The sequence below is a fragment of the Cavia porcellus genome, unplaced genomic scaffold, assembly GCF_034190915.1.
Source record: "Cavia porcellus strain 051 isolate PalLab524CR breed Dunkin Hartley unplaced genomic scaffold, mCavPor4.1 scaffold_2, whole genome shotgun sequence".
Taxonomy (NCBI): domain Eukaryota; kingdom Metazoa; phylum Chordata; class Mammalia; order Rodentia; family Caviidae; genus Cavia; species Cavia porcellus.
Genome location: NW_026947485.1, coordinates 78,997,649 through 79,012,883, shown reverse-complemented (window position 1 = coordinate 79,012,883; position 15,235 = coordinate 78,997,649). Strand labels below are relative to the sequence as shown.

At 48.8% G+C, this 15,235-nt stretch overlaps 1 protein-coding gene across 1 annotated transcript in view; it reads right to left on the bottom strand.

Moving 5' to 3' along the window:
• The window catches only part of Sorcs3 (sortilin related VPS10 domain containing receptor 3), a 591,788-nt gene that overhangs the window by 417,496 nt on the left and 159,057 nt on the right, over positions 1–15,235 (bottom strand). The window contains exon 2 of the mRNA XM_063244673.1: positions 3,855–3,922. Coding sequence (XP_063100743.1) covers positions 3,855–3,922 — 68 coding nt within the window. The remainder of the gene's footprint in view (positions 1–3,854; positions 3,923–15,235) is intronic.

The window sequence follows — 15,235 nt, the reverse complement described above, 5'->3', positions numbered from 1 at the left end:
CAACCTGAAGTCCTGCATGCATGGGGCTATTTGACCAAGGGATGCCAACAGATGGTTGTGCAAAGTGACAAATTTGCAAACCCATGCTGGTCTGAGTGGAAAAATAAAACCTGGGCTGCCACCACTGTTAAGAGGACCAAAGAGTTCCAGAAACAATGTCACAAGGATGAGCTTGCTGCGTGATTCAATGATTCTAAAGAAACTTTTGCCTCTTTAAAAATAGGTAGCCCTGAATTATTAATGCAGTGAGCCAAATAATCATATCACAGGGGGTATGATCATATCACAGGCAGGGGGTGTCATTCTGTAATGACATCTGCTGCTCCGGGGCTTCTCTATGGCACAGAAAATTGAAGAGTCGTCACCAGATGTGGTTTCAACTTGGCTGTGCAATGTTCAGCCAAATCATGAAGCTAAAAGGGTGCATGTTTAATTCAGTTTCTTTTCTCAGCCCACTGTATTAGGAAGGAAAATCACAGTGCTGAAGGCTCTAACTGTAAAATATGTCATCACCAGTATGGGAAACGACAGTGGGAGACAGAGAACTCCAGAGGATGAAAGAGGAAGCCAGGGAAATGTTAGAAGATTCCCTGTGAGGTTCTGGCAGGGTTGGAAAGCTTTACAAAGTTTAGGAGCAGTCTCCTTCCTCATTCCCACTCTGTACCCCAGCTCAGCTGCACCAAGAACTCCTGACACCTCATACCAAAGCACATTGATGTCTGACATTTATCCCTAGGGATGGTCCGTAATACCCAATGGCTTCTCAAATCCCCCAAAAGTCACAGCATCTGAAATCTGTTTCCTGTAAATTGCTATACTGGTTAATCTCCCAGGGCAGCATGACTGGATCAAGTGACTCCTAATGAGGTGACTAGATTGAGAGGACTCCAACCTCATCATGATCCCAGTGATGAGCCTGCTGGCCAACCCATAATCAAATGGAATGTTAAGTACAGCCTTACTGGGAGAAGCTGGGTGCATGACCTTGGAGGCTCTATCTGGCCCCTTTCTGCCTGGCTCTTTCTAACCACATCTGCTTCTTAGATGCTGTGAGCTAAGCAAATGTCCTACACCACACCTTCCACCAGTACATCTGTGTGCTGCAGTCAGTTGACTATGGAGCTCTGAAAACTCTCTTCCGTTAAGCTACAAGTGCCAGGTACATCATCCCAGCAACAGGAAAGCTGACCAGCATGACTGTGCTTTGAGCACCTGGGTTGGCGAGGCCCCTTTTGTGAACCACATGGGTTCACAGAGCCCACACGCTCAGCCAGCCTGTCTCCCACTCGGCTCCCTTCTGTAGACAGTCACTGCCTGACCTCTACCCTATCTCTGCGAGGGGCACTTTTCTACTTGCCACTTTCCAAACTGACTCTCTCTCACCATTCCAACCTCCAGCTCAGAGAATCCTTCCTGTAAAAATATATATCTGCTAGGTTAAAGTCCACATTCCAATTACCCCACTTGGCAAAAGGACAGCATTCTAAATAATGTTCCTCCCTACCTAACTTTCTGCCTTGAGTCCCAAAGACTCTACCAATTCAGCATGTGGAATCCACTCCTCTGGTGTTTTACAAATCTGCCACAGATATTTGCAGCAATAGATCCTTAAAAACAAAGTCAATAATGGAATGAAAAGACTGTACAAACACACAGGATTCTAATAATCATTAATAATTACAATGAAGTAGGTACATGAGTTACTGTCCTAAGTGCCTCTGCATTTATTATTTAATCCATACAACAAAGCATCCATTAATTCATTCACTGAGCAAACATTTATTAAGCACCTCTTATGTGCCGGATTCTCCGCTAGGTGCTAAGGGCATAGCTCTGAATTAACATGCGAAACCTCCCTCTCTCTAAAGCTTAAATGTTAGCAGGCAGATAATAAATAAATCAATAAGTAAATGTTTAGCGTCCCAGATGGTGACAAGTAACTAAGGAGGGACAGACAGGAAAAGCCCAAGCGCAGACAAAGGTGGGATTACATTGGCAGCTTCAAGGAATACCAACAGCCACTGGAAGATGGAAGAGACGGGGTTTTCCCCTGAAGCCTGCAGAGGGAGCATGGCCTGACAGTACCTTGATTTCAGACTGCTGGCCTCCAGGACCACAAGGGTATAATTATCTGTTTGCTGCCTGAAGCCACCCAGGTGGCAGCAATGTTTTAGCTCCCCATACAAAGGGCAACACAGAGAACTGGTTAGGGAGTGTTGTAAGGGACAGAGTTTGGGGATGTTCACACTGGCACCCATGTCCTGGTACCTGGACCACAGGATACCCAGGTGCCCAGGGCCCTAAGGCTGTGTGCACACACAACAGTGAACTGTGACTGTGGGCTTACTCTCCCAGACGTCGAGGTATTGGAACCAAGGCTTCGGGCGTTAGCCCAAATTTTCCTGTTTGTCTGGCCCTTGGCTAGATGTAGCCAGCCCCTTTCTGAAACACGGCACCAGAGATAGTTGTTTCTCAGTACAAGGACAAGGTTTTCTGGCTTGCGTCATGATTTGGCCTTTTCAGGAGCCTGGCTGAAACTATCACCCAGTATCACTAAGACTGGACTTGAGGGGAGGTTTCCAAGTTCAGTGCCCTGGGAAATACCTTGTGAGCAGCACCCACTGGGTTTATCCCTGTCAGGGCAGCCCAGTTACTGACACCCATGCCAGTTTTCAGTGAGCAGCAAAACTAGGTAGGAGATACCCTATACAAAGTGAGATGGGCCCCAGCCGAGCTGACCAGGGCACCCCTAAGGATTTAATAGATCCCATGACTGTGCCCCACTCCCAGTGAGAGAAGCTCTGCCTGGTGCTCTGCACACAAGCAGCTCAGATGAAGAGGCATCACACGTCCTAGTCCTGAGGCTGCCAGACCTCAGGAACCCCTTGGCACACAGTACTGAGGTGATGGGGCAGCCAGTTGGTGGCCTTCTGTGACAGTGTCCTCCCCAGAAAATGAACGCGGACCCCGAGTCCCAGGGCCATCAGGACCACATCCCAGTGAGAAGCACCACGTCACCGTGGTTGGTGACACCTGCTACTGTCCAGTGCGCCACAGGTGGGCGCTTGGGAGTGTGAGCTTGTCCACACACACGAGACTACACGCAAGCATCTGTGCACGGTGTCCTTGCCCACAGGAATTCCTGATGTCACACCTCCGTTGGAGTCCTGCTGACCCAGTCACTGTCGCTGCACTTCCAGGCTGTCACAAGCCTCTTTTGTCTGCACAGGACAGAGGGAGGAACAGTGCCTGAGCTCACCAGGCTTTCAGCAGCCAAGAACTTTTGAAGTTCTTTTAAAATAAAAAGAGAAGAATAAACTTTTAGGGCATTAAAAGAAAGTGTGTGAGTACATATTAGGATGTTTGTCTTTCTACCAATACAGTGGTAAAAACACAACTTTTTATGATTTTTGGAGAGAAAGACCCAGGAAGGCCAAAGTGCCGAGAAACCACAAAGGTGGCTTACATGCAGACTTACAGTTGCATCTGTTCCCACAGCCATTGGCTTCTCCAGAACCACAGCAATTTCTAGATGCAAGGACCCTGGGGCCACTATGGGCCTAAACACCCACCTTGAGGCTCCCTGCCGCTGCAGCAGGAGGGCTCTCTGCCCAGAGCCTGCCCTCTCCTAGGAGAACAAGAGACTGAGAGACTGCAGAGGGAGCCAGGTGCCAGGATGGCTGATGAGCGGCCAGCTCTGAGAGTGCTGCAGGAACTCAGGCTGGTGCTAAGTTCCACCGTGGGATTTAAGGCGGCTTCCAGGAGATCAATCTTATACTTCTGGAGAAACCGGCTCCCTGCCATTGGCCTGTGCTTCACCACAGCAGCTCCTCAACGGTCTCTAATGCACTTACCTCCACAGAGAGCTCTCAGTCACACTTCCCAGGTTGAAGTCATACAGCTTCGTCAGGATGAGTATGACCTGCAGGGGGTGGGAGGGGGGCAGAGGAGGGGACAGGGTGGGGAGAAAGGAAGCTCACTTTAGTCTGCAGAGCAGTGCACAGTGCATCTCACATCACCCAGAGGAGAGCTTAGTACTCATCCATCGAATGGAGGGGTATTATAGGATCAAGCAGGGGAAAATTATTAATATAATGCATCCCTGTAACTAGTAGCATTTACTGTAATCCCGACAGCTCTTTGCATTTGAAATAAAACGCACCGACAGGAGTTAAATAAGTATCGACAGGTGTTTCTCTCTGTATCCATCCTCCCTCAAGGTCAGGCCCAGGCCAGCTGACACCCAGGGATCTGGGGACAGGCTTGCTCTGAATCCCAAGATGACTGTGATGAGGCAAGGATGTAGCTCAGTGGCACAGCACCTGCCTGGCAAATGCGAGGTTATGAGTTTGATACCCGGTACCAAAAGACTGTGATGTACAGAATTAAATCCAAAAGGTAAGGGGAACTGGTCTGAGTCTTTCTGCCTGCAGAAGGGGTCTGAAGAGGTTTTGTGTTCCCATGAGTGAGGCCCTTGTAGCATAACCACCTGAATGGAAGTTGGCTCTGTCTCCAACATTCTCTGATGCTATCTGCCATGGGTCACTTGGCATCTTCTCCCACCATGCAAGAAGCAGGGCATCCAATTTCATTGTGACCCAAGACTACTTCCTGACTCACCCAGGAAGGAGCTGCATGTGCCAGAGAGTGACAGCTGTCTATAACCCAGTTAGTGGCACCCTGAGCTGATTTGGGATGGATGTCAGTCTGGCTCCATGACAGCTGGAGACCTGTGCATCAGACATTGCCTGCCCTCCCCTCCCAGACAAGGACAGTGGCTTAAGCATAACCTCTTAGCCCCAAGAACCCTAAGGACCTGCAGCTGAATCAGTTGTAATCAAAAGCAGGTAGGCAACCACATCCACAATTGCTCACCTGCACAAGTGATGATCCATGCACACATAACTGTTTATCCAAATTTAGCACACAACTCTCCTCACTTTTCTCAGCTCCTTCTGAGTCCACAATTTAACTTTCCCCAGTTCATTTACACAGCAGCTATTAAACTCTTCCCAAGATAATGCATTTCTGCTAACAATATGGAACTTTCTCACTCTGGGCATCCATTTAAGATTAAAGAAAAAATAATCAGCCACGATATTGAACATTTTTATAGCACTTAACTAACAACAAAATGCTCAGTTTGAGATTTGTTCTCATTCAACACTTAGGGGTCAATCAGTGCTATTTCTATTTCTTCTATGTAAATTTTAAAAAAGAAAAATAAAAATTAAAGACCAGGGATGTGATCCATTATAGGTCAAAGAGGATTCCTGGCAAATTTGGTCTGGACAGGCAGCTTCTGATGAGGCTATTCCTGCAGGGATCAGACTTCTTCCAGATTTGGTCTGCGGACAGGAGCAACAGGTTGGCAAGAAATGTCCTACCTGGCATGGTTACTTGTAGGGTAGGAGGCTCTACCAACATACTTGTCTTCTTACTACCCGCAGTCACTCGGGGCCACTGCCTCTGCCATTCTTTGACTAAGGAGTTTCCTCCTTTGGTAAATCCAGGCCTAATAAAGTGTGGAGACTTATCCCTGTCCTCCCAAACACTCAGCAGCACACCAGATAAACTGTTTATGGCACTTAACTAACAGCACACATGTACCCACACACATGTGCGACAGAACCCTCCCTCTCTTTTGAGTACTTTCATCTAGGAAGTCATCAAGTAAAAGGTAAGGGATCCATATGCAAGCCATCCCAAATTCTGGGGGGAAAAGCTCAAAACTATATTAGGAGTGAGTCACAATGAACATAGAGGGCTCTGCAGGAGCAAATCAGATCACTTCAGAACATCAGTCTCTGAAAAGCCACAAAATTCAGCAAAAAAGAGATGTCGAGGGTAAGAATTCCAACATAACTTCTAATTAACAACTAGATCTGGAAAGTTCTTTTCATCCAAAACTTAAAGAGCCCTCCTTCCCTCCCTCCCTTCCTTCCTTTCTCCCCTTTCCAGCTTTCCTTCTTCCTTTCCTTCCTTTCTTCTTTCTTCCTTCACTTTTTTCCTTCCTTCCTTTTTTCTTCCTTCCTCCATCCCTTCCTTCTTTCCTTCTTCTTTCCTTTCTTTTTTCTTCTCTCTCCCCCTCCTTCCTTTTTCCTCTCTCTCTCTCTCCGTCTCTCCTTCTTTCCTTCCTTCCTTTCTCCCTTCTCTCCTTCACTGGGAGTCAGACCTGCAACTCAATTGAGCAGTACCCCATTCTCTTCCGGCTTTCCCCCCATTTTCTCATGCAGTATTTTTGGTAGCAAGTTTCTTGAACCCCCTGATCTTATCTTGGGTGTTTCCTTCTTGGAGAATGCAGACTAACCTATCATTTCCTTCTTCAGTGAATATTATATCTGTCTTCATGACTGACTCAGGCACTTTCTTGATCAGAAACTCTACTGGCTCCTCCTGCTGAAAGATGAGCTCTGGACTCTGGAGATTGGGCTCTCTCTCCCTAGGGCTCTCTCCCCAGTATCTGTCCAGTTTCCAAAAGCCATTCCTCTGTGTTAGGGGATCTAAGTTTCTCCAGGTCCTGCAGTTTTGCCCGACTCCCTCTGCCTTTTTCTGCTACCTCCTGCCTGTGTCATCATTTCACTGCCTCCGGCTAGTTGGGGAATAGTCCAAAGCCCACCTGCTTCAGGAAGCCTCCCATGATTAGCCAAGCCATCAAAATGTTCTCCCTGTTAATGAGTTTGTTCAAATCTGAATCTCAGGAATTACCACTCCCTCAGCCACGATCTCAGTAGTTTCTGGACGTCATGTGAGTTGCCTTTTTCGAGGATTATGTTTGTGTCTCTGTCTTGTTTGCAGCCAGGCTCAGCAAACTGATGGTTTTTAAGGAATAATCCCCTATGAGTCAGTGGAAGAGAGTGATGCTTTGGTGGTGATGCAGACTCAGCAGGAAATGGAAAGGAGCTCGTCTACTGTGTCCATGTTAGGAAATGAATGGGTACAGGACGAGGAAATGAATGGGTGCAGGGTTCAAGGTCAAGTCTCTGCACTGTTGGGATGTGACAGAGTAACCAAACAGGTTACTCTTGCCTTGCCTTGAGTAAAGATGGAGCCAGTTGGTGGCTCCACCCACTTCGAGTTTGACTTGGTGGGGCTTGGGCAGAGTTCAGCCAACTGGAGCCAACCAGAGGAGCGCAGGTAGAAAAGACTCAATCAGGAAAGACTTAATCAGGCCATGCTTGCTTCCTTGCTTCTGTGCCATGATGATGCCGCCCACTGCACCATGATAAGATCCTGACCCAGTCAAGCACACTTTGGTTTAAACTGGATGTAACTTGATAACAGAGCAGGCAGTAGGAGAGGAGCATGCCTCAGCTAACTCACACCACCAATCCCCACAAGGAAAAGGTGACACTGAGAAGTAGGCGATGAGTGCTTCTTTCCCCCGGAGCCAGCACACACACAGACATTAACGGAACCAGGAAGAGATGATAATGTAACACTTCAGCTTAAGATATTCTGTACTGGGCAGATAAAACCAAGACTGAAAGAAAGCCTGGCCTCTCTTACCACTCCCATCCTTCCAAAGACCACCAGGGAGGCAGGAATGACTAGGGAAAAAACAGTGTCTGAAAGCAGACATGGTAAACCCATCTCACAAGGCCAATGCTGCCAGGCAAGTACTTGTTAGAAAGAAGAGGTGGGGTGTGCCCAGAGCACCAGGCAATGGGGTGGCATGCAGGGTGGGAGGCAGAGGGGCTGGTCACAGATCCACAGCGAAACCTGACTGGACTCCCCCACAGCTGATTCTCTGGGATGCCATCGACAGTCAGATTCCAGTAAGGAAAAGCAAAATAACTGTGCAATGTACCAACACTACACTGAGTGATCACACCTTCCTTACAAGCCTTTGAGCACAACAGGTTTTACATCCCCATCTTACTCATGAGTGAACAGGCCCAATATGCAAAGTGCGTGGCAGCCAGAGACAGCCAGGGGCAGCCAGCATCCCCAGCTCATCTGCTTCAGCCACAGCTCTCTGCCCCAGCGCAGTGCTCCATCGTGCATGCAGCCCTTGCTCATGTGTGTAGATAACGAGCAGGAGCACAGACAGGGACTACCACCCTTTGGCCCTCAAGGAGTTTATCACTCACTCAGTAATTTCACTGAGTCTTCAGAAGACCTGCCACATAGTAACCTCTAAATATCACAGAGACCCAGAGCTCAAGGCCCAGGGGAGAGGATAACTGCAGCTTCCTTTGTTTTTGGAGAAAAAACCAGAGATATATGGTGAGAAAAGAAGCAAATTGTTAGGAGACCCAGGTTTGTTAAATAAGCTTTTTCAAGCAAGCACCTCTTTGACCTAAGTGACTACAAACCTGGAGGAGTTTAGACAGCAGGAGCAGTGAAAATAAACTGGAATAATTCATGAGTCAATAGCACTTCTCTCTTCTCATAAGCTATATCTGCACATGCACACACAGGATAGAGATCTGTGTATGTGTGAGTGTGTGCGTGAGTGTGCATGTTTGTGTGTGTATCTAAATGTAGCCAGTGAAGCCCACATGTGTTCAGGGAAATATGGACATAAGCATACAAAGCATTATTTCAAGCTGGCCCTCACATTCTTCTCTGGGTGACAGCGACCTCTCTCAGCTCAGAAACCAGAACTCACTCAATGCTGCCTCCCCAACTTTAGGCGCAATGCCACTCATGGCAGGTGTTACCCAAGGTCCTTTGGGTGAATTATAAATGCATGATAATAAAAAGGGACCGAGAAGTTAAACATCTGAGAGCGGTACGGGTACTGTGCTATCAGAGTAGAGAGCAGGACGCAATTAAGTCCAGAAAGTGCGGTCAGCAACCAGCACAGTGTTGGTGACGAGAGTGAAGCGTGAAAGAATCTGGATGCCCTGAGGCAAGGCCTGTTAGCCTGCCTTATATGGCTTCTTGATTTTCAAACTGGATGGGGAGGGCCGGACAGAGGGAGCTGGGGGAGAAGACTATTCCAGGGATGAGAAACAGCCCAAAGGCAGAGCTGCCTGGGTTTGGGGGGAGAAAACCAAGGCCATGCTGGGTGCTGCCCACAGGAGCCACACTGGGGAAGGAAGACACAAGGAGGACATGGGAAGTATGTGGGGACCAGGACTGGTGTGTCCACTGCAGGTCACTAAGCCCTGTTAAGCAAGGAAGACGATAAGGACCATAAAGGGAGCTGCTGTGAAGGACTGCGTGTTTGTGTATACACATAACACACTAGGTACTCACTAAAGAGCAAGGTGACCGCAGGGACCTGGCTGGCCTCGCGCACTCCTTGTTGCCTGACCACCTCCAGTTTTCTTTTCCCTAGTGTCTTCTGCTACCCCCAGATGCTCAGGCCAGCTACAGACAGACAGACATACGCAGTGCAAGCAGTCAATGCCTTCATCCTCCACGTCACACTGCCCCTTCTCTGTCTCATGTCTCCCTGCCCTATACCAGTGGAAGATTCTGGGTGACACAGTGACCAAAAGGGAAAAGGTTCTTATCACCATGCAGTCTTCCTCACCCACTGCCTCCCACCTCACTGTATGTGAACTAAGGAGCCCGAATGAATTCCAGGCAGGGGTAGGGACAGTGATGCCGGAAGTGAGGGGCTTCTCTTCTCTTCCACTCCTGGAGGGAGGCCCCCAGCCTCAGAAGTCCCAGTTTCTGTTCCACCAGGGAATCCTTCTGAAGGGCCCTGACCTCAAATGCCCGTTTCCCCTGTCCCAGCCTCTGGCTTCCTGGAGGTGTGGGAAGAACAGGGCACCTGGAGCCAGTGGACTGCACTCCCCACCCGGCCCCACTCCCTGAGGTGGGGCCAATGACACCTCCCATGCTCCTCCAGGCCTTGAGGATTTGAAGCCACTTTATAAGCTGCACGCCACACATAGGAATTATGAGTCCAATGATTTGTCATCAGGATATGAGGGTTCCCAGCTACTCATTGGAGGGGAGAGGATTATATGCTACTGTCGCTACTCCTGAAATGCACCTGTCCATTCCAGACCCTGTATGACACGGGAGACCGCATGTCAGAGCCAGCATGTTCACCTGGATGCCCCGACAACTCGGGAAGGCAAGCAGGAGGCTCCAGGGGGCTTCTGTTCTGGGAAGGGTACTGCATGGGCCACAAACCCATAAATCACCAGCACACTCCTGCCCCTGAGCACATGCTGTGAAGTGAGGACCTTTAATGCCTGTAAAATTTTACTCTGAAGGAAAATTACTTTAGTTCATTAAACCTTCCTGAAACCTTGGTGACTTTAATTCCATGAGGCTCTCCATACATCCATCTTCAGCTTTCTTCTGGCTCCCTCTCCTCTCTCTCTCCCTTTCCTTCTTGATTTTGATTAGTAGACAACACTGCAATTGTACATGTTTATAGAGTGCATCGTGATACTTTGGCACCAGCATATGGGTCATCAGCTCTTCCAGCTCTTTACCAATCCCTTATGATTGGAGGCTTCAAGCTTAACAACTACCAGGTCATAGGGCTGAGGATTTCGCTCAGTGGTGTAAGTGCCTGCCTGGCAAGCACAAGGTTGTGAGTTCGATCCCGGTACCAAATAAAAGAACTATCAGGTCATGACCTAGGACAAGGTGATCAACAGTGAAGGGCACTGTACCACGTGTTCCTGTGAAACCCGGAAGTTTTTTGTCCCCTGAACATATGCTGGGGAGCACCTACCAGAAGGCACTGGAAGCCTCAGCAGTGTGTTGTGAATCCCTGAATCCTTCTCCCACCTGGGGAGCCTGTACCTCCTGAAGTAGGAACTGAGCATTTCTAATCCACAGTCCAAATGATCCACAGTACAAGGCTGGCTGGGCACCCATGGGGTATCTCTCCCTGCCATGAATTTATACTCTATTTGGGAGGCAAGGATTAAGTTAATTCAAGAGATACCAACGTTGTCAGTATACCATGCATGAAGTTCTGAAAAGCTGTCACTCTCTCTTTCCAGTTGCTGAAGAGTATATCATCAACTCTGTGGCTCAAGACAGAACATCAGCATGAGCCCCGATTCCTTCCCCACCCCACATAGGACAAGGCCAACACTGAGATTTCTGACCTGGGCAGCAGTCCTCGAAACTGCCCAGTTTCATTCATTCACCAAGCCAGTGAGTATGGAGCACGTTACTTCTAATTAGTGCTACACAGGGAGTAGTGAAGAAAACAACCAGCTTCCTTACACTCGTGAGATTTACGTTCTAGCCAGCCAGATAAACAAGCAACCAGACAAATGACCCAGTGTCGCCTGATGTTGGCAAATGAGCAGGGGAACAAAAACCTGAGCGTGCAGAAGAGGTGAAAGGGCTGCTATTAAAAGCAGCAGGGGAGGCTGAAGAATTGTCCAGGAGCCCAGGGAAAGGTGTCTGTGAGAAACTGGCATTGAAAAAACGTCTGCATGAGGCAAGGATGGGTCAAGCAGCTTACTCTGAGGCATACAAGAAGCCATCATAAATGCAGGTGGTTGAGAAAGGTGGAAGGGGAGAAAGTGAATGGGAAGTGTCTCGCACCTGGGGGAAGCACAGTGTGCTCTGGACCACAGCAACAGCACAGGGAGAGGGCAATGAAACAAGATGGGTCCCAAAGGCGTCTGTGGGCAAAACCGAGACCACTGACTGACAACTGGATATAAGGTGAGACTGAAAGGAACAGCCAAAGATGACCCTCTGGGAAGCATGGAGTCACCATTGCACAAAAGAAAGACTGCAGGAGAAGACAGTTTAGGGGAAAGCTCAGACATTTAGCTTAGACGTTGAACCTAGGACATTATACTCAAGGTGCCCATGAGATATTAAAAGGGAGAAACTACATCATGAGCCGGATGTAGGAGTATGGAGTTCATGGAGGAGAGTCCAGGCTAGAACTATCACGTGGAAGTGCAGTCATCAGGACTAGATGACATTTAAGACATGAGATGTGATTTCAGTCACCGAGAGATGGGTGTGAATGGAGTAGAAATGTGAGAATTGAAAGCTAGGTGCTGCGGTGAGAAAGCAGCCCGCTGAGACTCCCAATTTGGCACCCTGTGTGTCCCAGTCACGTGCAGATGCCCACCATGTGGACAGCGTCTGCTAGGGAGGAGACGGGAAACTCAGAGGCACAGGTCAGCCGGCCTCCTCCCCCAGCTGCGACTCTGGCCACTCCGCGGCTCCTGTGCAAAGTGGCCCTTGTGGCAGAGAGGGAGGAGTTGCCAGGGCTCAGTGCAGACCACCTGTCAAGGCTGAAGAGAAGGTCACTGCTGCATCCCAGTCTGCCATCATCAATCACCAAGGCCGGGGCTCAGTGTCACTCCTAGTGGTGGGTTGGGTACACTGCACCCTTCCGGTGTCCTTGGTAAACAGTTTCAGTAGAGTTCTTTCCCTGTTGGAACCAAAGTCTTTCCATGTCAGCGTGCCTTCTTCACTGTCACAGTGCCCCACACTCCTGACTTCTGACGAGGAGTTCATTTCACAGCAGACGGAGCCTACAGCAGGCCTACCTGTGGGCGTGTCACCGTCCTAAGCCAACAAGCCGGACCATCCAGCAGCAGCTGGCCTGGCACGATGGTTGAGTGAGTTTTGAAGAGTCCATGGCAGCACTAGCTGGGAGCCCATGTCCTTGTGCTGTCCTCCAGCATGTAACTTTGACCTATATATGTCAAAACACAAATGCCTGACAATCCACAGCCACCAATGGGGTTGCTGCTCTCACTGTCACACCCAAAAAGCCACCATGGAGTATTTTCACCTCCCCGAAGCTCTGGGCTCTGCTGATGGAGTGGTCTTGGATTTCAAGGAGAACTTTTTGTCACAAAGAGACAAAACATCTACAACTAGGATCAGTTTGTTCTAAGTTGCTTGGCTCGCCAACAGGTAAAGGAGGGGCTGGTGACCATCTGGGGTTAAGTGTCCCTCTTATCAAGGCTGAGTAGATGCTGTTACACAGTGAGGTGCAGGAGGGCACCATTCAAAGCCTTTCTTTGTTGCTCTGCCTTTATGGGCTGCTCTATGCCACTGGCAGGTAAAATCTTCAGCAGCTCCAGTGCTTGCTAAGGGCACAGTAAACATAAAATGAGCAGCTGAAGAAGGAAGTCACACTGCTGTGCAGTGTGGCCTTCTGGCGAGTGTCACCCATAAATACTGTGTTGACACACCTGTCTACCTTGCTTGGTTTATGTGGACACGTACATGAGCAGGTGATGACAGACACATCAAGATGATTGACTCAATGACTGAATGGCTGATTAACTGGCAGGTGTATAGCAGACAGACAGACATAGATAAATAAATGATCTGGACAGACAGAGATAATTACACGATAGGGCTAAGGGGAGTGGGTGAGGAAAAGAGAGGTCAGCCCATAATCTGTTCTCTGCTGCTACTCTCCCTGTGAGTTTCATTGTGAATACAGAGCATTAGTGGTGTTAATTTCACAAGCAGTTTAGTTTAGAGAAGACCCACACAGGATTGTGCCAGGGTAGCAAAAGAACTGAATGCCATCTAGAGGAGGTTCGGCCGCTGCTGGGACTTTCTTAGAAGACAGCAAAAGCATCATAAGAGCTTATTGGGTACGTAAGACGGAGCCTCAGTGTCAACCACAAGTGCAAGGGAGGAGAAGGATGCTCACAGCAGCCAAGGGACTGAGCATCCTGCCTGCTTTCTCCCTTTGCAGTCCTGTGCACGGTGGGAGTGGGTAGGTAACAAGGGCCTGGCGGTGCTTTGCTAAGACTCTGCTGAGGGCCAGCACCCAGTCTGAGTCTGCAGCGGAGTTGGGTACAGGTGATGCAGAAACACAGGGCAGCACAGGAGCTGATGAAGGAGAGTAGTGGTCTCCTGGGTTCCTCTCACTAAGATTAGCCAACAGCAGAAACCTGGGTATGGGGGATCCTGGCTGGGGAAGGCCCTGGCTGGGGCAGGCTGGCCCTCAGCCTCTAGACTCATTTCCTCTCCTCCTGTACGGGAGGGAAATGTGAAGGCTCCTGCATTACTGTTCCTGAAATGACTATTTCCATCTGTGTTTCTTGCTCCTCCAGCCCATCTAGCATCCTTGTAATCAGCTCCTGCATTTAATCTCTTTCTATAGAAATACCTGGAGTCAGAGATCCTGACTGACCCAGCACAGACTGTGAAATCTAGGGAAACTGAGGCAAGTGTGGGTTCTGGAAGGCAAGTGAGGAGAGCATTTTCAAGGCAGAGGAGATGACCAACTTGTGTGCTCACATGCTGGACAACAGGTAACAGATCAGTAGGTTTAGCTTCAAAATGATCACAGCAACCTTTGAAATATCTCATTTACCAAATTTCTGATCCCCACCCATTTCCAACCCCTACACTAGACCAACCTGTCTAAGGTGGAGGCCAAGTCCTGTTACCTCCTGCTAGACCCTCTCCAGTGGCTTCCTGCTGTCTTTAAGGGTCAAGGGTGTCTTTTCTCAGCCCACCTCAGCTGCCCAGTCTCTCCAGAAGGGGGAGTTCAAAGTGAGTTGTGAAACAACAGAGCTTTTGCACATGGAAAGGAGACTAAGGTTTGGAAGGAAAGAGGAGGGACGGGATGAGCAGGGGAAGAGAAACAAAGGAAAACAGGAATTAAGATGTATGTGCACATGGACCAACTCCCCATGATAAACGTAATCCTTATGCACATGAACATATCCTAATAAAATAAAATCAAAAAGGAAGCTCTTCAAATAAAAAAGAATCTTCTCAAGAGAGTAAGATAAAAAGCTACAGGGACAGGAAAGGAAGGAAGACACTGAAAGGCAGCTGCACGGTGTTTCCAGGAGTCGTGATTCTCTTGGTACGTGCAGAGAGGAAGAGGGTCTACACCGGGATCTAACAGACTGTAAGCTAAAGGAAACACCAGCTCCCCAGCAAAAAGTAAGAGTAGCTTAGACAAGCAAGTACAGAGGGGCACACGGACATCATGTCTGGTTCTCTGCCTTTTACGGAAAGCAGGCTTAACCGTGGTGAACGGTAGGTGCCACCACCACACTGCCCAGGCGATGTGGCCAGGGAGAGGAAGGGCTCAGTCAGTCCCAAGACACAGCTGGCTTCCGCCACAACCCAAGCAAGGGACAGAAATAAACAAGCATGAGTCCTGTTTAAGATGAGCTGTCGTTAGGAGAATACTTCACAGAATTTGGTAGCTGACGAAAGGGCAAGTGAGATTAAGGAACGGGAGTTGTTGAAGCATGGAGCTAGTAAAACATAAAGGGCTGCTGAGTAAAGGGGGGTTGCTCCAATTTCGTGTAACAAGCCATTAAAAAGGAATTAAAAATCCATTCAT